Source organism: Micrasema longulum, unplaced genomic scaffold (assembly GCF_059751315.1).
Source record: "Micrasema longulum isolate JH-2025_06_02 unplaced genomic scaffold, ASM5975131v1 h1tg000859l, whole genome shotgun sequence".
In the NCBI taxonomy this organism is placed as follows: domain Eukaryota; kingdom Metazoa; phylum Arthropoda; class Insecta; order Trichoptera; family Brachycentridae; genus Micrasema; species Micrasema longulum.
In genome coordinates this window covers 571,032-593,791 of record NW_028278051.1, presented here as the reverse complement: position 1 = coordinate 593,791, position 22,760 = coordinate 571,032, and the positions used below count along the sequence as shown (strand labels likewise).

General features: G+C 31.6%; 1 protein-coding gene across 3 annotated transcripts in view; it reads left to right on the top strand.

The window, feature by feature from the left end:
• Window positions 1–16,828, top strand: part of pbl (epithelial cell transforming 2 pebble) — a 149,370-nt gene extending 132,542 nt beyond the window's left edge. For 2 of the 3 annotated variants that reach the window (XM_088231180.1, XM_088231178.1), the window contains 4 exons: window positions 148–258; window positions 5,072–5,143; window positions 12,918–13,064; window positions 15,505–16,828. In XM_088231180.1, coding sequence (XP_088087306.1) covers window positions 148–258; window positions 5,072–5,143; window positions 12,918–13,064; window positions 15,505–15,624 — 450 coding nt within the window. In that variant the 3' untranslated portion in view covers window positions 15,625–16,828. The remainder of the gene's footprint in view (window positions 1–147; window positions 259–5,071; window positions 5,144–12,917; window positions 13,065–15,504) is intronic. The other variant, XM_088231179.1, reaches the window with a different exon arrangement.
• The last annotated feature ends 5,932 nt before the right edge of the window (window positions 16,829–22,760 follow it).

Below are 22,760 nucleotides of genomic sequence, written 5' to 3'. Positions count from 1 at the left end.
GAGCCTATAAACAAGATTTTGGTTTATCTGACCACGCCGAGTCCTTTCTTGGCTGTTCCTCATCCTACGTTACCATATATCGTATCTGTACTTTCACTTTTAATGTGTTATTTTGTCTTGAATTCAGAACGAATTTGTATTTTTCAGGAGAAATTCCTGGCTTGCCTGGATTCCCACCAGCTGGACATTGACACTAGTGATATCGCTCTAGGAACCTTATCAAAGGCATTTAAATTCGCCTCCCGAACCAGATTAAAGGTAAGAAACAAATGTAAACAATCTCTTTTTTGTCCCGCAAAGTAAATTACTTGTAGAAGTTTTAATAAAATACAATTTATTATAGAATTGTATTTTGCTTGAAGTCAGGCAGGTTGCATAATGCACATTTTAAATTGCTATTGTAGTGCCCTAAGTACGATTAGTGGCAGATAAGAGAGGGGAGCAAACGGAAGCTTTTATTTCAGAGTATTTTGTGAAAATCCATTTACGCAAAAAATTTCTGTTTGGATTTAGTGAAAATAACTGTGTAAATAAGTACTTTGACAAAAATAGTATCCGCATTCCCGAAATAAAATCCTTTTTTCAGTACAGGGATAAAATTACTTAGTGATTTTTTACTTTGTAAATTCTTTTAATTGTTTTTTTTCCTAAGTAAAAACTATTTCCTGTTAATGATATTTTTTTGTTAGTAGAAATTTATCTTGTCATGCCTTGTTCTCTTTCTTTCTAAAAAATACAAAATGGCATTAGGAAAAGAAAAAATGTAAATTCAATAATAAAATTTATAGTAAACATTAAATATATTGTTAGATGTGCCCTCAGATAAGAAAAATGTATATCTTTCAATACTAAAATTGTAGCAACTTAAAATGAATGGATTTTCTCACAATACTAGAGAAAGAAAGAATGATTTTTCACATCTTTAGATTTGTACATATTTTATTTCTTGATGTAAAATCAAGTAGTATACCTAAAATGTAAATAAGAAATGTAGGTGATGATAATAATATGGATATCGCTTTATAGTGTTTAATACCAATACATTTGAATCATTAATGGTTTGGGTCTTCAGATCATTTCCATTTATTAATAATTGGTTTAATTAGATGTTGTAGAAACGCTTATGTCATTTTAGCTATGAATTGTTAATGCCACAGTAACTAGATGCGCACACGTTGGCTTTACATGTGATAATATACATATAATATAAAGATATACAATATTTACACTATGCTCCCTGTATCATTTAGCTCCATTTTGGATTTAAACCCCATTAATCAGTTATAAAATACTTCGAGTAGTGTAAGGATACCATCGACAGTCCTCGATTTTTGTACAAAACTAGTATCTAAAATATGTACAAATTGAAAACATTTTTTTTTGCCATAAAAGAACCATTGATTTGGAAGAAAACTGAACGTCCAGTGGAGAGCTGTTTGTACTTCCCAACAGGCCAAGAGTCCTAATTACAGTGGAGTATCACATCATAGAATTATCCAGTCTTTGCATTTGAATTATTTAACCCTTTTAATCCCCTATTTTGCAGATAATGTGCTAAAAATCCCACGCGATTTTATAACAAACCTATAGTTTACATTTTATTTCAGTTAGTACTTATTGAGTTTTGGTTTATTGAATTAAATTAGCAAGTTCACAAAATATCAATGAATTCTAAATAACACCTCAAAATTAAAAAAAAAATCCACTCAAACACTTGAAAACTTAGAAGCCAATGATAGACCATTTGGATTTTCCACATTCTCTAGTTGAGGCTGTTGATCGGCCCCTGGGCCCGTATTACAATAGGAAGTTAAACAGAGTTATATTAAATTATCTATAAAGTAAAATTTAATTTTCTGTATCGAAAATATAATATTTATGTTTAAAATATTTCCAGACATTTTCAATTACAGGTCTCGACGATGATACTTAAAATGTTCATACAAATATACTCATTTTCACACAGAAAATGAAATTTTACTTGTACGTAATAGGGAAATATCACATACTACGAATATCGATAAAAATATATTAAATGGATTTAGAAAATTTAATTGTGTTTTCAAAATCAATATGGATATTGTGGAGAAATGTTTTCATAGATAACTTTAAAAAATATGTCCCTACATAAACGCGACATGTTTGGCCTTGATAATTGTGACGTCATGATTCGTGATGATGTTCTATTTAAATTTAAACAGTCACAAACAAAGGGAAATTTTTGCATGAATCGTGACGTATTAGGGGCGTGGCCAATGCAATGATCATTTTCACGAGAATTAAAAATTATAAATTTAAAAATATATTTTATGCTACTAATAAGTAGTAAAAAAAGATTTTTTTACTTGACAGTGTTTCATAGACCCTATTAATCTATTATTATTATTTGTTATAGTGATATTTCCCTATTGAGGATGTATTTTTTTTGTATTAATTTTTTTTATTTAAGAAGGTAAACGTGACCAGAAAATATAAAAGGAAAAATAATGAAACCCACCAAACTGCGAAACCGGCTTGTCCGCAAGTTTCTTATTTTTCCTTTACAAAGAAAAAAGTTAAAGAACTTACATAAATTAAAATTAAAATTTATAAACTCTGTTAACTTCCCAACTCAATTGAGGCTCTGGGATTAAAAAGGTTAATTTTATTGTTAACTCAAATTGACTATATCCAAATTTATTTTGTACTGATGACTGTCTTTCATATACTTTTAAGCAGGTTTTCTAATCAAAAAGATATTGTAATAAATCAATCAAAAAGACCCTTTCTGCCTTTAGTTTCTACATACATATACATAAATATTACAATGAGCTTTCCATTCATGTGCCATAAAATGTAGGCTGTAAATTGTAATTGCCTAGCTTGGAACGGGGTATGTACCCTCGTTAGCTGGGCAAAGTGAACATGGAATTGTATTTTGATAAAGAGTGTGAATAAATAAATAAATAAATAATTGACTCTAGAGGACTAGAGAGAAAACTAAGGAATAATACGCGACATGTATTCGCAAATGAAAGTCATTGAAATAATTTATTTTACCTTTTGATTGTTTATACTCGTTAACTAATACAAATAAAGTAGACGTTTGTACAGATTTATTAGATACTCCGGAACGTTCCTACGCGTCAGTAGAGTAATAGTTATTTATTAAAATCTGTATAATAAAAAATGATGATTCCTACACATATTCTACATCAATGCAACAGTAGGTCATATTAAAAAACAGCTTTTTTAATAATAAAAAAAATAATTAATAAATGATACATGTTTTGATACTTTTTTATATAAATGAAAGATGAGTGATACTTTATTCCACAAATTTGGAATATCCATTGACCGGTTTCATCGCTTTCGCGACATCTTCGAGACTGATATCTTTATTAAGGAGTTCAATGTAATTATACAAAATAGAGGTAAGGATAGAGAATTCGAAATTATATGAAAGTAAATTAAATAAAGTTATTTTTATCTTAAGGATCATTATCAAAAATTTTTCAGGTTAACTAATGAGTTTAAGTATTTTATTTTTATGAAACCGGTCACTGAATATTCCAAATTTGTGGATTAAAGTATCACTCGTCTTTTATTTATATAATAAATTACAATGAACTTCCATCAAGAATATTCACTTACAAACATACATGTTTTAATACATTTGATAAAAAACATTATTGGTAAAGTTTTCATATCTTTGAAATAAAAAAAAGACATTTAAATATTGAATTCAATGCTTTGAGATTTGGAAATACTAAAAATATTATGGATCAAGCCAACCGGTTTCAGAACAAGTATACAAATTAATTAGTATTTTTAAGTTATTAAGTCCAATAATCCGGATGAATCTATCTCACGTTAATAGAGGTTACAGCATAGGTAGAATGGTGAACATAACCAATGTGTAATGATCACTCAAACCGTCAATGACATAAGCCCTGAAGATGCCTAGTCATCCCTTCTCGAAGAGATTTTCTGTCTCTGCCTGAATGTCTTATCGATCTTGAAAATCTATAGCAGCCTCCCATGTATTTGATGTCAGTCACGACGAAACCTGGTCACTGGTGAAAATTATCAATAAAAGTGAATTTAATCTAAATACATACTTTTTATTAATATAACTTTCGGTTCAATTTGGCACAAATTGAGGAAGTTCAGTGTCTTTTTAATTTAAAAAAAAAAAAAAAATGTATATATCGTATTATCAGCGCTGTGCTTTTTTAAAGTTTTGTAATTCTGAAATAACTCCGCGTGTGACGTCAGAGGTTGTTCTATGACAGTTCTTCCGATTGGTTCGTTTACAGTGACCAAATCGGATATTCTTCAATGCTCTCATATCATTGGATGGTTCATATATACCAGTGACGTCAAAGTAATGCGTTTTTATTTTTAAAAAAAATAATTTTTTTTTGTACATTTAAATTTTTTTTTTTACAATTTAATGCTTTAATTTTTACCACGCGCATGAAAACATTTTTTGTTTTGGTAATGTATCCAAAATAAAACAAGTTTATTGGATTGTAATTCTACATTATTTTTTATAAAATATACAAAAGGGTATTTTGTGACGCGTTTCGTCTACAATCCAATAAACTTGTTTTATTTTGGATACATTACCAAATTAAATATGGAATTCTACCAATTGTCTGCATACACAATAAACATTTTTTGTATCCAATTTCCCGTAGGGCTAAAGTTCCTCATTGAATCGGGTAGTGTTGCGGGCTATGTATCAGAAAGTCCGAGGTTCAAACCCCACTACCACAATCTTTTTATTTCACAACTAAAAGTTTGGATAAATCATAGGGATGTAATTTTTTTTAATGAAATTGATACAATATAAAATCATGACTTACTGTTGCATTGCTGTAGTGATTTGAAAAATTATAAAATATTTGGGTAATTTTAATTATTGTTTCTTACTTTTCTTCCTATTTTCTCATTCTTACCATTTTCGTTTTCAATCCAGTTAAATTGTAATGTCCTGGATTTAAAAATGAAAATAATAAACACAATTCACAGTTCTTATGCTCTCTCTGGCACCCTTGGCTCTGCTACTGTTTAATATTGGTTTCAGCTTGAGGCTTTCGCCGCCATACCCTGGTTTAGGACCAGCGATCCCGATGGGTCCAACACGTTAGAGACTTGGGTAGTACAATGCACACTTGCAATACTTGTCCGACTATCATCACCCACCGATATCATTGTCTGTCTTAACATAACCCGCCCATAACACCTCTCGCTGTACTGTTGTCTCTGCACTGTGTGTTCTCAAACTGCATTCATTTTGTCTTTCTTATCATCATTAATCCGTAATGTAGAATAGAGGAACCAGAATTCCGGACGAGTGTTTCCAACTCGACGGCAACTCTCAGGTAAGAACTCTGAAAAAGGAAATCAAGAGAAGATACGTCTGCGTCATGAAGTGGTGTAGTGTTTGCCTACGCTTAAGGCATATATCGTCGGTATACTGGTAAAACCCTCTAAATGATTATGTTTGAGAAACAATTGAAAAATTCCTTTGTATGTCAATTTTTGAGCTTTATCAACTGATAAAATCATTTAAATGATCAATCAATCAATCTGATGTTTAGTTTCAAAGTTATCATTTACAAAAACATTTTCTGGTGAAAAATATTATTTTCATTTACTTTTTATTTAAAATCTAGAAGAATTGGTCGAAAATTCACAATAAAAAAATATATCAAAAGATACTTATTTGAATAAACTATTTAAATTAAATTTATTATATAAATTATATAAAATTAAATATATGTAAATTAAAATAATAATAATTAAGGACACAAGGTGCCGATCACTCTTCAAGTGGAACGGAAGCCTGTTGATGACTGACAACGGGCTGGTTTCTTCTGAAGAATTTTAAGTGGTTTCCTCTTCACAAAAGGAAATGCTGAGAAGTTCCCGATTGGCTCACCATAGACTATCCCTCCTAATATAAAATATAAGCTTCTTAAAATCAGAATATTTTTACTTAAAGAAATATAAACCTTGTACATAATAAGCAAGGTAAAAAATAAATGCAACTTCCATCTAAAAAAAATAAAAAAATACCCTGTAATTAAAAATAATAGCTGTTTTTATCACTATACCGACTATATGTGCACTTTAATTAGGCCCGATTAATCATAAAAATATTTTGAGTCATTGGGAATGAATTATGCAAATTACAATTTAAGTGTATATTAATTTCATTGAAAAATCTGAAACACTAAGATGTTTCTAATAATCAAGTAGGGTAGAGAGATGAAATGGAAATTCGCTAACTATGCAGTGTCCGGTATACGGCCTGTCTGGCCTAATTTTACTTACTTGGCCTTTTTAATTTTACTTAGCCTATTTAAAGTGGCCGAAGCAAAATTTTAATTTTTTGTTTTTGTAAAGAAATACATTATCGTTTTCGGTAAGGGCAGGTATGAAGGTAAAAACGTAAATAAGATGTTGTTTTAAATTAAATATTACAACCAGAATTATCTTTTTTTTTTTAAAAAAGGAATACAATTCTATAAAAAAAGGTTTTAACTAAAATATTTCAATATTTTTTTTTTTTTTAAGTATTACCCAAGGCATAATTTTACGTAAAAATTAAAGAAAATGTCACAAAAATGTATGTGATTTAAAATGCTTGAATTCCTTTTCAAAAACGAAATTTTGCTTAGGCCACTTTCATGTTCAATTTATTATCTTCAAATTATTATAACAAATTTTAGTTCAATACTTAGTCTTTATTGAGATCCCAGATACCTAAGTTTAGTCTAAATTTGAAATGGCGTAATCTGCCGGTCTAAAAGTAATTATATTTTAGTCACATAGAACTTTTAAGTATATTTTTCAACAGAAATACCTTTCAAAAATATTGTTTTTATCTAATTTATGTTTTTTTATTTTTTTATTATTTGAAAATTATTAAATTAATTATTTAAAAAAAACATTTGTTTTAAAATGGCAAAATCGTATGATTTCCTCATTTTGCGTGCGTTTTACCAGACTACAGCCTTAAGACTTATGACGTTGACTGAGATATACTGCGTTCAGTGTACGTGTATAAGGAATAAGGGAATAATATCATTTTAAAACCTAATATGAATTTCGCAAGAAAAAAATACACTTATTGCTATGTTTTTACTGAATTAGTAATGTTTAGGTTCTTAATCCTCCTTCGTTGTCATATAAAAATCTAGATGATTGTTCAATCTTTTCTCTATATAGTTTGACCCCATGAGTAGGAGAGTGGAATGAAATTTTCAAACAGTAAAGTCTATCCGCATATTGAATATGAATTATGAAACTTGACATTTTAACCGCCTCGTTTCTTTATGCCGCGCTGCGCACCCGAGTTTGTGTCTTGCTATGCGAGGCGCTGAGAGACATAGGAGTTTAATTATTAACATTTGATGTCAATATAATCCGTGTACATAGTTAGATCTAAAAAATCATATGTTTTAAGCCACATTTACACAAGCTCCAATATTAAAGCCAGGAACTAAATAAACAAATAAAAATCTGTATTGTTAAATTTATGTTTCACAAAAAAATTATGCCAAGGAAACATAATCGCCAAATTTGTTCAAGCTGATTTATGTAAAGAAAAATCAAAACACTAACTGTGGTCAAAGTCAAAAATGCTCGGAAGCCATTCTGTCAAAAACTGTTTAAATGTCACTCGAGTTCTTCTGCCTCTCGGAGCCTCATATCGTTGGGTTTCTGGAACAAGTTGGCAACTAACATTTTGCTAGTTGTGAGATATTGCACTTTTAAAGTTAAAAGCTCAGCCCAAATCAACAATTAAAACCGCGAGTTGAATATTGTAAAATATTCATTTTTGTATTCATAAAATACTTTTTAACAAAGATTATTTGATGCTTGTTAAGAGTACTTTCATATCTTCAGTTTAGAATTCAGAAGGATTTTGGCTGGTTTGATATTCTTGCCCAAATGAATACTCAACTGTATAGATGCCCATGATATCCTTGCTCAGATAAACCTTAATGTACCTCGCCTAACTTGCGTACCAATCCTGTCTTTGCTGTGGGAAATTATATAACTAACATCGGATTCTTTTTCTCTCTGCCAAGGACCTCAGAACAGTGAACGAAATCTCACTAAACGGTACTGTCGATGTGTTCCTACAGCAAGGGCAGGCATTTAAGAAGCAAGCGGTGTTTTCTCTCCTGACTCGCGATGTCACACTTGCCATTTCCGCCTAGATTATGCTAAATACATACATACCTATTGTTAATTATACACTTTGTTAATTTAAGTAGATTTAAAAAATGTCTAGATTAAGTATTGCTCATTAATGCCAATCTATTAGGGCTTACTTAAGCCTGTTGATTGGCTTAAAAAAAAAAAAAGAATAAGAAACCTCATTTTTTGAAAATTTGTAGTTACCAACTTGTGCCAGAAACCCGACGTTAAATAAAAGCATAAAGACATTTTTGTTAGTATTATATTGTATTTAATTAGGTTTTTGGATATTAGTAAATATCCGTTTATTTGAGAGTATTTACTGAAAAGGTAAGTAATATCCTAATAGGTACGACACGCTCAGCAGTAGGCAAATACCTTAAATTTTTTGCATAAAATTGATACATAGTTTTTTGTGTTTTTTTTCTTGCAACATTTATATTAGATCATAAAGTTTTGGTTTTTCACACTGAATTTCATAATCTACCTCTTCGATTCTGCATGCCATTGTTGTAGACCTTTGTGCTCCTCATAATTTGGCCGAAGCTTTTATTTAAACCCGAGAGGGCAATGCCATTGAAACTAGATATGAAAATAATCGAATGAATTTATTAATGAAATGAATTAAATAATCAAATGAATAATTCATTTTCTGTATATCATAGAGATGGGCGTATTCGTGGTCAGTTCAAAATCGGCACCCCGGGCAGAGGGGTGGCCGCAAATTTTCGTAGATCTGGGCACTACCCTCACCCCCAGAATCTTAATTTTGTTTGACCAATTTTTTCGTCTTAGTAAGATCCCGGAGGGGGGTAGTGCCCGGATCTTGAAAAACGTGTCATTCATTTAGTACAATTGTTTATTCATTCAATTCATTCATTGGTTTGTTTAGTACATTTACTAATTCATTAGAATAAATTACTGCATTTGGACTTTCATTGTAATGAATTTAGTAATCCAATGCATTTGATTATTTTCATTCAATAGCCATAGACTATGGATTTTCCTTATTAGTCATGAGTCTCAACTGGCAGAGAGATTGCCTGGTTTGAAATAAGACTGGGCACATAAATGTAAGTTTAAATGGTAGGTAAAAATGTTCTATTTTATTTGCCGCTTTTCATACAAGTTTCCTTCCATTCCCATTGCCAAATTCATGTTTCTGTAAATGGGAAACACAAGGGACGATTCACAATTATTGCTTTGTTTCTAACACGGGTGAAATTTAATATGGTGTTGTGTTCTTTCGTAACTAGTTATCTAATAATAATATTGTTGTGTAAACATGTGAAAATGTATAAAGTTAGTTCAAATTGTACACACGCTTTTATTACTAGAGCAAACATGTAGTGTAAAGTACTTAGACGTCACGTATAATTAAATGGACACATTATAAGCCCAAAGTCGCTGCATTTTAGTTTGTGGATAATTTGCCCACCTAGTCTCTTCTTTCTCTATTGGATTTTTGTCAAATGTGACGCTACATGAAAAAACATGCGTCAGGTTTGATGAGAAAATACTTTGACACTGAAAAATTGAACAGACATGTTTCTTTTTTTTATATCAAACTTTACACTTACTTATTTATACATTTGTGTAAACCACTTTAACTTTTGAGTTATAAGTCCACCGGTTTTGAATTTATAAATAGATATTGCTTCATTCATAATGACAATCTAAATGATTAAATAAGTAGATAATAATTTAATTTTTCAAGTGCATTTTTCACAATTTAACGTAACTGTGGAAATGAGTTACACAGAAATATCGTCATGATTATAGAACAACACATGTGCTTTTCTTCAACCTTATAAGTACAAAAGTCCTTTAACACTTGATAACATTGTATATAAAGCCTTTATAATTTTTTTTATGATCAAATATTTTAAAATAGTAAATTTTGAATTTTTTTCACATCTGTCATTGTTCTACTATCACGGTGACATGAACCGAGGAAACATGAATTTCTCTTACTCACGCAAATTTTTGCATATACATCGGGGTTTACTCTCTTAAATTCTAATGTTGCAATGCAATGTTTGCTAAATAGGAGATGCAGACAAGGGAATAACGTGTCCATTTATTATACATCAGTAATTTAGACATGTTATTTGTATCTGCTTCAGTTATGTTATATATGTGTATTCCTTAGTATTTTTCCATGAAATATTTTTATAGTATTGTGTATATAGATTCTATTGTGACGGGTCCCCGTAAATGAATTTGAATTTAAATCGAAAAGCCAGGCTACCGAGTGCAGGGCGCGTGCTTTTATATCTATGGCTAAATCTTCTCCAAGCCCAAGTTCTTTAAGTGCTGGGCTATTATGTAGAGGGCGAGGGCACTCCCATCCTCAGGTTTAAACAGTGGTCCACTGAGGATGCGGCTTTTTTTGTTATATAAAGCATCACATTCACAAAACATCTGTAAAGGTGTTTCATCATCTGCACTGCAGAACCTACATCTAGAAGTTTCAGAAACATTCATTATAGTATGGTGTTAAATCAACCTGCGGTGCCCTGTAAGGGCTGATAACCCTCACTTTGTTTCGGCTTAGTTTCATTAGGTCGAAAGCAAACTTTTGGAAGTACTCCTTTGGTAGTTCTCACCGCATGGTGGTGTCCAGGTGCTTTTTTCCAGGGCATTATACTACTATTAACACACTTTATGCGGGCGTCGCTGCAATGTAACAGGTAAACATAGCGGACAAAAATCAGCCAAAAATGAAACAAATTATGCTTATATAAAATTGCTCTCTCTCCTAAAATATAAACAATTTTTTCATGAAATTACGAATACACACACAAGATAAATAATTGTAATCCTTCTAAACAGTTTACTCTAGTAAATACATCATAAAATCTTAATTTCTTCAAGACTCAAAACATTGTTGGTAAATCCACCTGGTCCAAGAAGAAGTATAAAAAATGAAAAATGTTTTTAGGTGTTACCTAGTATGTTGGCGAAATAATTCAATCAGATAAATCTCACCGGCATCAATAAAGGTTTCAGCTCTTTAACTTCATAAACATCAACAGATGGTAGAATTGAAGGAAACCAGATGTTCGAATATAGGCAGAATGACGAATGTTACACGATGTGTAAAGTGGTCACTCAAACCAGCCAATGACAAGTCGTAAGCCCTGTAGATGCCTAGACTTCTATATTCCCTTCTCTAAAATGTTCATCATCTCTGTTGTAATATGTTAATATTATCAGCTCCCTAGGGGGTTTCAACCCTCTCCTTGTCTACAAAAATTCTGACAAACTAAAAATATTGTTGAAATAATAATGTGTGAAAAGAAGACAGATATAAATTATTAACTCATCAACTAAACAAATCATCTTACGCACAAGCTCTCATATTTCGTATCAAATGAAAAGATAGCTTATCTGACTTTGTAAATAATCGAGTAGATTTATCAAATCATCTTGCGCACAAGCTCTCATATTTCGCATCAAATGAAAGGATAGCTTATCTGACTTTGTAAATAATCGAGTAGATTTATATTTCCCGTCTCTAAAGCCCAGCCGGCGTAGCGAGTATTTGTATCCTTCCCGCCGATAAGGTGGAGAGTTAGCACAGCTCTCATCCTCGCCGTGGCTGGTGACAGCCGGAAGTGGGTCCCTCACCGTCGCGGTCCCTGTTGCTCGGGGTTCGAGCAAAATCCGACGAGGGCGCGAGTGTAGAACTACCTTTCCCGCATAAAGTGTGTTAATTTACGACGACCCGTCACAGTAGATCTACACAGATGGCAGTGACGTCAGGAGCTTATTTAGCACCGACGCCTATCTATAAGAATAAGCAAAAAAGAGCAGGGCTGGTATTCCAAATGCTCTCGCGGCCGTATTATCTCGTGTATTTACATAAAAAAAAGCGAGAAAAATGTTTTCTCGTGCCGCGAGTGGTTCAGAATAGCACCCCAGAATTTGGTTAAAATCTTTTATGCGATTACTTAATTTTAGAACCCATCCTGATTTTGATCTAGTTTGACATACAGTCACTTCAGTTCGTTTTTGTCCAACAGACCAAAACACACATCTGCAGAAATAGAGCTTTAAAGTTTTTTTTTTTTTACATAATAGGCATAAATAATGACCACAACTTAAGACAAAATTTGTTAAAACACCCCTTAAACAATTAAAAAAAAAGTTTTTTTCATTTTAATTTTATAAATAAAAGCTTTCTCAGAACTCCTGTACACTTAACTCAATTTTGTTAAAAATGGTCTTTTGGAAATGTTAAATCGTTAAAAATGGTCTGTTAGATAAAAACGAACTAAAGGGACGATAAAGATTTCTGCTCGCATACAAATATCATGTGAATTTTTGAAAAAAGGCCACCACGAAACATTTATATTAAGACTTATTATTATTTTTAATTAATAGAGTGACTTCTGTGAAAATCACAATAGATATATCTACAAAGGTTGCAGTGATGTCAGGAGTTTAACACCGATCCCCATTATTTAGAATATAATATAATAGAAAACACTCCCATTTAAAAGACCAAGGGTCTTCCTATCTGTTTCTCTCATACTTTTATTAATTGTCAAAAATTGAGTTAAAAATTATTTCATAAATCGCATTTTTAAATTAAATTAAACTACCGCTTTCTTTGTTCCTTTCATAAATAAGTTTGGCGATTTAAATGGAATGCTTATAATACACAGAATACAGAGAGAATATGATTATTGATTGTAATATTTATTTTTCAGGTGGGGCGAGCATTTTCCTTTAACAAGACACCAGCTAAATTAAAGAGGGCGGTGTCTTCCATCATATCCCCCTTCGGCTCCACGTCCAACCTCACTCCTGTAGCACAGCTGTCCCAGATGAGGCTCGCTAGCTGCAACAACATTAATGTGAGAAGGCGATCACTCTACCATAAAATAACTGTATTTTTAATTTGTCCCATCGAAAGAAATGATGATCACGGCTTTGCGTGTAATACGGAACCCTTAAAGGTGTCTGGTGAAAATCGAGTGTAGTTCTATCAATCTCGTGGTTTAGTCGCTAGCCCATTTGCCTGCTATTCCTAAGGTCCTGGGTTCGTTTCCTGGAAAGGTCGGCGTGAAATATTTATTTTATTGTTTTATTTTAATGCAGTATTAATATTGAACTTCATGTCGGCCTCGTGGTGTAATAGTCAGCGCATTTGCCTACCATGCGAGAGGTCTCGAGTTCGATTCCCAACATGGTCGATATAAAATATTATTTAAAAGGGTGTTTTTACACTAGAATATTTCATAGTCCCTAGACTAGCATCTGAAGCGTAAGACTAAACACCTTACCTTCATTCAACAAAAAATTATCTAAATAAGCTGCGATTAGTGTACCAGTGCAGTGCCCTATGATGATGATGATGAACTTCCGCATTCACTTTATGCGTCTTTTAACTGGCAACTCTTCCTTGCATTGTGGTCGACCCAGGAAAGCCATAGATTTGGTCCATGGATTTTATCTGTTATTCGTCTCCCTATTAATTAAATAAGGCTGTCATCATCAACATCATCGTCGAACCCTTATTTGCACCTGATGGTGCGTAGAACACTTACGTTTCAGGTGCCATTCCATGGACAATAAAGTATTTCAGTGTAAACAGTCTTTAAAAACAAATTTGTATTTTATGTCAACATTCCCAGGGATCAAATCCAGGACCTCAAGCACGGTAGGCGATTGCGCCAATCACTACAATACAAGGTTTTTTTAAATTTTTATATGGGAGTTGCACTTTTTTTACCTTGCTTATAATATACAAGGTTTATATTTAAAAAAAAAGATTTTTCTGCAGTTAAATTACTTGATATTTTAGCTTAGTTTTTTTAGGAGAAAAAAACACTTAAAACTCTTCAGGAGAAGCTGGCCTGTTGACAGTAGTCAACAGGCCTTCTGTTCCACTAGAAGAGTGTTCGGCATTATGTTCCCTACTTTAATTTATTTTACCAATTGCCTGCACAATTTTGACCATGTATAATACTACCTCTCGTGTGAGTTCTTCATTACCTATCACCGATTGGATGTCGCGTAGATCTTCACCCAGGCTTCTGCATCGCGCCTCCAGCTCTTGTCTCTGAAAGTTGAAAAAGGGGCAATGCATCATTAGGTGAGGGACATCTTGAAGAGTTTCACTGTCGCATCAACAAGGATGAATGTACTTATTGATAATGAAACCATAGAAAAGGTTAATGAAATGAAATATTTGGGGATAATACTTGATTCAAAATTGACATTAAATGCAAATTTTGAACACGTTAATAAAAAAATATCAAAAAAAATATTTTTCCTTAGAAGATTGAGAAATAAATTAAATAAAGATACTGCAGAACTAATTTACAAAACAATCATTCTTCCACATATAGATTACTGCTCAACAATATTATTTTTAGCAAACGAAGGAAATTTAAATAAACTAGAAATTTTACAAAATAAAGCGATGAGAATAGTTCTTAAGAAAAATAAATATAGCAATGTAAAAAAAATGAGAGATGAACTAAAATGGTTATCTGTAAGAAGGAGACTTAAATTTAATATGTTGATATTTATACATAAATTTTTTCACGATAAATTACCAAAATATTTTAAGGATAAAGTTGTCTTAAACAAAAATTGTCATGAATATGCTACTAGACAAAAGGATAAAATAAGACTACCATTATTGAAAAGTGCTGAGTCGCAAAATTGTTTGATGTATAAGGGTTTAAAAATGTATGATGAGATGCCTGAATGTATGAAGAATGAAAAGTGTCTGAAAGAATTTAAAAATAAATGTATAAGTTACTGTAAGGAAATGTAAATATATATAGATGATGTAAATGTACATAATAGTTTATATTAGTTTTAATATAAGCTAACTTAAGAAATAAATAAAAATTAAAAATAAAATAAACAATACAAAGTTGTCTTTTCTCCACTCGATTTCCTTTTTCACGATTTTCACCTGAGAGTAGCCATCAATTTATACTGACTTTTTGATGCAAGGTAAAGCTTTTCTATTATGTAGCATGGCCTTAGTATATGGTTATGCAACCAGTTGAGATATGCATTTTTTTTGTTTTAAAAAAAAATTGTTTGCATTTTTATGATTAACCCAACATTTCAAATTGGGAGGCCATTTTCAACGAGTTGTAAATAACGCACTATTAGAAAGTTGGAATCAAGTTGTTTCAAGCAGAGGGCGAACCTTGGACCTTTGATCTGTGAGCTCATGACACTAGTCGCTAGCCGATGGTACCGCAACCTGATTCATCGTACTAGACAGTTGGATCTGACTTACAAATTCTTTACCCTTTATTATAATTCCAGGAACTGGGCGGGACCGAGGGCTCCAAGGTTCCCGAGGTATTAGTGGCCCCCTTGTCGGTTCAGCCCACCCGCAAGGCCAAGGCCACCAGCCTCTCCTCCGGCGCCCTGAGGCGCTTGTGACACCCGTTCCTGGGGGCTCCGCTGCCCCCCATCCTCGACTGGGTCCACGAGCCCCAACATGGGAACATCACGTAGAGAGATTGCTGTCTTACGAAGAAATTAATCGTATGCAAGTGTAATATTGCGTGGGACTCGTGAATAATATCACTTGGATTTAAATAATCACGAAGATTATCGTTCGAAGATTGCAGTCTTAAAAGGAAATGAATTGAAATCTTCTACTAAACAAAAATACAAGTTCACTATCACTGTGTTAAGACATGTGGTAAGAACATCACTTGGATATGAAAACATCACGATGATTATCGTTCGATGATTGCAGTCTTTGAAGGAAATGAATAATCCACCTGGAGATCTTCGAATACATAAAAATACAAGTGAATTTATCGATTGACATGAAGAATATTACTTGTATTTTAAAATTAAATATGAAAAGATTATCAACGAAAGATCGTAAAGTCTTAGAAATAAACGAGAAATACAAAGCCATGTATGTATAGGAGACAAATATACATCCCATCTGTAGTTTAAAGATCTTTATTAAGTTACCTACGATCAGACCGAAGCGATGTTCGGTTTGATTATTGCCGGGGGAAGTGAACTTTGAATTTCAGCGGATTGTTTTCATATTTTTTTTTTATCAAGAATTATGTAGCAGAAAATGCAGAGCTAAAATGTGAAAATTTGCTCTATGGGCGATACCTAGATGTTTGAATCAATAAAAAATATTGAGAACTAAGAATGTGCAATGATAAATTTTTACAAGCAGTTTCTTAAGTCAACAGCTCTGACATATGAACAGATTTAGAGGATGTAATATTGAATTTCTTAGATTTATGGAAAAATAACGCCTCTTCCAATTTGGTATACTTAAAGACTCCTCTTCGTCAAAAAGTTTTTCAAAAAATTGGGGAATTAATTTCCGAGGCTTTAAAACTGCAGATTGGCATGAGGCCTTGTATTTTGGACGTCGTATGATTGTATATACGGCGCTTTGAAATTGAGTCTTTAATTTCTAGACGAAAATGTGCTACTTGCGTCACTATTTGAAAAAGCATTTAATCCTATAATTAAAGACATTTGAAGTGCTTTTTATACAGAGACACTATTGTTTTAACATTGTACAGGTGTAATTAAAATATGAGCCAACAACGATTTAATGGTAATTTGCCACAAATTTTTGGCATCTAAATCATAAAAGACATTAAAATTAATCGACTCGGCTCAGGCGTACAACAGCGCTTTTGATGTCAGGAATGATAGAAATTGATATCCAAAAAGTGATTAGTATTTTCGAGATTTAAAATGGTTGTCGGTTAAAATTTTACAAAACGATTTTTGAATTTAAGTAAGCTTTCTTACTGCGCATTTTAAGAATGTTCTATTCGAAAAATTGCCTTTTTTTTTAATAGGAAAATACAAAAGATCGGTAATGCGGAGTTTTTTTTTTTTAGTCTAATGTCTAACACTTAGACAATTACATTTGTTAACGAAACCAATCTATATACTACTTATTTATTTGTACTCTTGCGCTCAGATGAACAATCTAATTAAGTGTTCAGTGTTAATTTGGAATCAAACGAAGAGAAAAGTGTATCTTGTGATTTGTGAAGAGAAATACAGTGTTTAGTGCGAGAATTCTCTTTAGTATTAGATAAATGTGTAAATATATAATTAATTTTTAGTGAGATATGAAAATTACAAATATGCGGCGTCGGTGACTGTCTATTGTCTGTTGTTACGTAGCGCTAAGTAATAGGAGACATTTCTGGCACGTACTCGAGAATGTCTCTTCTTGTAAGAAAATTAATTTAATCAAAAAAAAAAAAATTTTTTCCTTGCGCCCACAGCCTGAAAAGTGAGAGTGAATGCGGCGAAGGATTCCAATGCCGTTATACGCTGAGTTTTGCCAGTTCATAAATGATAGAATTACCTAATTTTCGTAATTAAACGTCTGCTTTTTATAGATAAATAATAGATGGAATAGTAGCTGGACTATATTATGTCAGCATTTTACATTTTTCTTGTCGGTAACACCAGGAAACAAAGCTCAAAAATGGTGCTATGAAAACCACAAATTGAATCACACGTACATATTCAACTACATAGTTAATTCTTCAAATTTCAAGTTGCTCAAATGTGGAACATCACCGAACAAGAATTTAATAAATTGTTTGACTTTTAATTTTGTTTTAGTCCGTGTGAAAACGTTATTTTAGAATTTCCTTAATAAAGAAAACTTTGGTATGTAATACAGTAAACAAAGTCCATTTTGCATTATTTTAAATTTAACTCCCGATTCTTTTATTTTGTACGAATGGTAAGCTCCAGAGTCCAGTAAATATGCAAAATTGTAGATCAGTTCCATTATTTAATGGCGATATATTCACTAAAGTATCTTGAATCTTGTGTTTGTTTTGTTTCACAATTTTGAACGCTAATTCTACTCTGATTGTGTGACATAGTTTTTCTTGATTCTTTATACGATTCTTCATAACGTGCCGTAATCATCTTCAGCTGTGCAAAAAACGAATCAAGTGTACTTTTGCATCCGTATTTAAAAATATTTGATATGTAATATTTCGTAAACCTAATTTTGTATTTTGAAAGTAAATCGATCGTCCAGTTTATTATTACTCAGACATCCCCAAATGATAAGCTAATGCGAAAAGAAGATTTTTGTCAGAGTTTTGTATATTTCATCAACTAATTTCTTATTCCGGAAGATGGGGGTCAGTGCTGTATAAGCTCCTGACTTCATTGTGATCTGTGCTGATATATTTTCGCCGATTACTTCTCGCCCTCCATGCCCAGATATTTAAAGAGCCGAGCTACTGATTAGAGGGTGACCACTCTCATATAGCCAAATCTCTTCCAAGTTCAGGTCCTCAACCCACTCATGACCAGACCCCGTTCGAGAACCTCGGATCTCTGATCCGCGAGTCCGCAAACTAGCCACGGGACCACGACCATTAACAAAAAAAATTTTTTAGTATTAAAAAAGCATTCCATACATATGGAACTGTTTTTTCTGGAGGCTCCCAGGGGGTGGGGAAACATTTTTTAAAACTTTAATGAACAAGTTTATTTTGTTACTTGAATAACAACCATTCTCTAAAATTTCAGATTGAAAATTGAAAAAAATCTTAATCGTTATTGGGTTGAAGTATCGGGGTATTTGGTAGGGGCGAGCGTTCTAACATCCCCAGGTTTAACCAGTAATTAGTGGTGGAACATTTACATAAATGACCCAAGCAATATCACAATTTAATTCTGTAGAAGTTTTTCGGCATAACTTTTTTTAAAGGAGAGGAATAATTTAATGAAACTGCTTCCTAAACTTAAAATATCGTATTTTCCAGCTTGTCTGACTGGACGATCAAAATCATAATCTAGTTTTTTTTTGTTAATTTTGTTTTACATTGGAGCAATTTTGGCCATTTTTTATAATTAAATGAATATTTAAAAAATATTTAGAGTACGAAATATGTTTTTATAATTCTAATGTAAATAATTTCTTTTAAATAATGTATGTTTTATTTGTAATCTATGTTTCAGCAGAGTATCTTTGTAATATTTATAATCCTTTTGGCATCTATTTTGTGTAGTTTTTATTTAAACATGTATTTCAGAGCAATTTTCCCAGATCTCAATAATTGTAAAAAAATTTATAAAATTCGCTGTTTTAACTCAAAAGATTGCGTACCTAATTATGTCATATTGATGACCTAGTCAGGAATCCATCCAGGGTGTTTTTGCATGCTATCAAACGGACGACGCAACTTCTGGAATGACACGAAACGTTTTAAAAATTACATTTTGACACCGCAATTCATTTTACCACTATAACTTAAGTAATTACCGTTTTTATATATAGTTAAAAAAAAAATTATTATGTAGAATAAATGTAAGCTATGTCTTTGAGTTAAAACAATGATTTTATAATTTGAAGAACGTATTAATCAATATTTAGCACGCATTAAAATCATACTATGAAAATTAAATGTTTTTTTTAAATATGCTGACAAAGTATTGTGCGCATAATGCGAATTTATTACATATTAGATTTTGAGTCAGAAAATTATCCGTGTAGCATGATAATTTGCAATATTTCCTGCTCGGAATTGTTTCTGACCTTTGTAAACTTTTCTGATAACAATTGGGTGTACGTCCAATGGACGGGAGCGCAAAGATAAATGACCTTTTTAACAGCTGAGCGGGGGTCACCAAAATAGGGTAATTTTTCCCATACAAATTATTAATACCTAAACACATAAGAGTTGTAACAAATATGTATTTATTTAAATTTGTCTCCATGACAATTTAAAGGGTGCACGGCAAAAACGGACTAATTGACTTTGTTTCTATTATCGAGATATAAATACCTTGTTTTTTTTACCCTAAGTAAGTTTAATAGACTATGACATTCAAAACATACAAGTATGGCTCCTTGTCTTATAAATTGTAGATAAAAAATATGGTATCACTCCTGTCATAAAAACAATGAAAAATGCGTTTATTGATGTAATAAGCTCGTTTTTGTTTATTTGAAAATGAAGTTATTTTTAAAGTTAAGAGTAGACATTTCTGTAAAAAAAATTCAGTGATTGTACTGAAAAATATATTTTACATTAGGGTCAGGTGGGGTAAAGAGTCATTCTTTATTGTAAATTCAAATTAAACGCTCTCTGTGTCCAGAATTTTAGTTTTTAAAAAATGAAAAGTATATTCATTATTATTTTATATAAAGCTACTTTTTGCACCAAAATTGTACAAAAACATAGTGTTATCAATAATATTCTAAAATCTGCACGACTGCTCCTTTTGTCCCGTTACCTGTGGTAAGAGTATCATAGCAGGCTATCTCTTAATATAGTCATAATATACCGTAATTTGCAGACGGTGAGACGCATCGGACCTTAGACTCACCGCAATTTTCGGTTGAATTTTCAGAGCAAAAAAGTGCGTCTTATGGTCCAAAAAAATACTGTTAATATTATCTCATTTAATACAAATAACTAGAGTAATCACCAATGAAATAAGTAACTTCAACCATTCAAATGACAAAAAAAAGGGCTTTCGTTCTAATTCGGAGCAAAAGTATCAAACGAAAGCACTGTCAAAAATTATTTCTCTTTTAAAAAAAATTAGAACGCAATAGTAACATTTTTGTTTCGATTCTGGAACAACGACGCATCTCTCTGTCTGGTCGACTGAGCAAACATGCCCCATTTCTATAGATTGCACGCCCTTGCCCCGTAGTTACTCTTGCCCCACCTGACCTTAAATTAAAATCTTATTTATTAGATAAAAGAACCCAGTATCCCACAAAGGTGGATTTTAATATTCTTTTTGCTCTTTTGTTAAATGAATTATTTATTAATTAGCCTGTTTTTGCCTTGTACCTTTTTTTTGGTTCTATGTAAAGTATTCAACAGAGAAACCTCAGTATTTTAAATAAATCCACTTCATATTTTTATTTATTTATAAAATATGCAAAGTCGGATGGCTTTTACTCAATTTATCTAATAATACAGTAATGATCTTTTGGATTTTTGTGAAATAAAGATATACATTAAAACTGTGATGGAATTTGCTATTTTCATGTTTTTTTTTTATTTGTAGATTATTTAATATAATTAGTGTAATTAAAAAATATGTACCGGCATTTAACTCGTAAAATCCGTCTGCAAATGGTGCTGTAATGTCATGTTACATTAAGCAAAAGACAACATAAATGTTTTGAAATATAGCTATTTAAAAACAAAATTCAATTCATATGTAATAATTGGTCGCAACACAGAGGAAAAACATTTTTGATATATGGAACAATATAATATGAAAGTCTAGGCATGAATGCCTAGACTTCCATATTCCCTTGTCAAAAAGGTTTTCCCTCTCTGTTGCAATAAATATAGATCTAAATAACTCCCTAGCGAGAAAATCCAGCCCGTTTATAAACATTTGGACATACTCAAAATATATATATATATATATTTTTAAAGGGAACATTTGCGTTCGTATAATTTACCATTTTTGATATATGGAACAATATAATATGGAAGTCTAGGCATGAATGCCTAGACTTCCATATTCCCTTCTCAAAAAGGTTTTCCCTCTCTGTTGCAATAAATTTAGATCTAAATAACTCCCTAGCGAGAAAATCCAGCCTGTCTCTAAACATTTGGACATACTCAAAATATAAATATATATTTTTTAAAGGGAACATTTGCATTCGTATAATTTACCTAAACATTTAGATTTTGGGGGCCATTTTCAACGAGTTGTTAGAAAATGGAAATCGGGTAGAGCGGGGTGCGATTAGCATCAAACTCAGTCTAGCGACAACACAAATATTTATTATAGTTTACTGGGACTAAAAAAAAACAAAATAATAATTTTAAAATGCAAATCTTTCGACAAATTTCCAAAAGATTATATTCAAAAATTATATTTATGTGTTTCAAAAATTCTTGTACAACTCAATGATTTTTGTAAATACTTGAGTTGTATGAATTATTTTATAAATTATTTGATACGAAAAAAAGCCGTTCTAATTTATTGTTAAAAATTATTTTGTATTCTTTAATATTATTATAAACATTTTTAATACTTTTTTGTGAATCCATTTTGATATTAGTAACTTATAATTTCTCATAATTGATTCATTGAAATTGTTATTGTAATCCCATTGCAAATAAACACTGTTTTAAGTTTTATTTTGTCCATGATAAATAATATTGTTCAATATTAATTTATCTGTTTCTTTTATTATTCTTTATATGAAATTTGAGATTTATTTACTCTCGTGCCTCTCGAAATTAAAAAGCGGCGAGTATTTTTTACTACCGGTAAGGGTCCCTAAGTAAATCCCTAAGTACATTTCTATTTTTTCCCCGCTTATGTTGGTACTCGGCATTACAAAACGTGGTCTGTTGATTTGGATCGAATTCCTGTCACCATTTCAAATGATATTTGAGTCATTTAAAAATATGCACATATTTCATTAAAATTAAATTAATTTGATTGAATAAAAATTATCTATTTGAGACCCAATGTTTATTAAAAATGAACGTAAAATAATTTATAAAGTGTAAAAGATTTTAAAAATATCTAAAATTTTCAAATAATTCCTT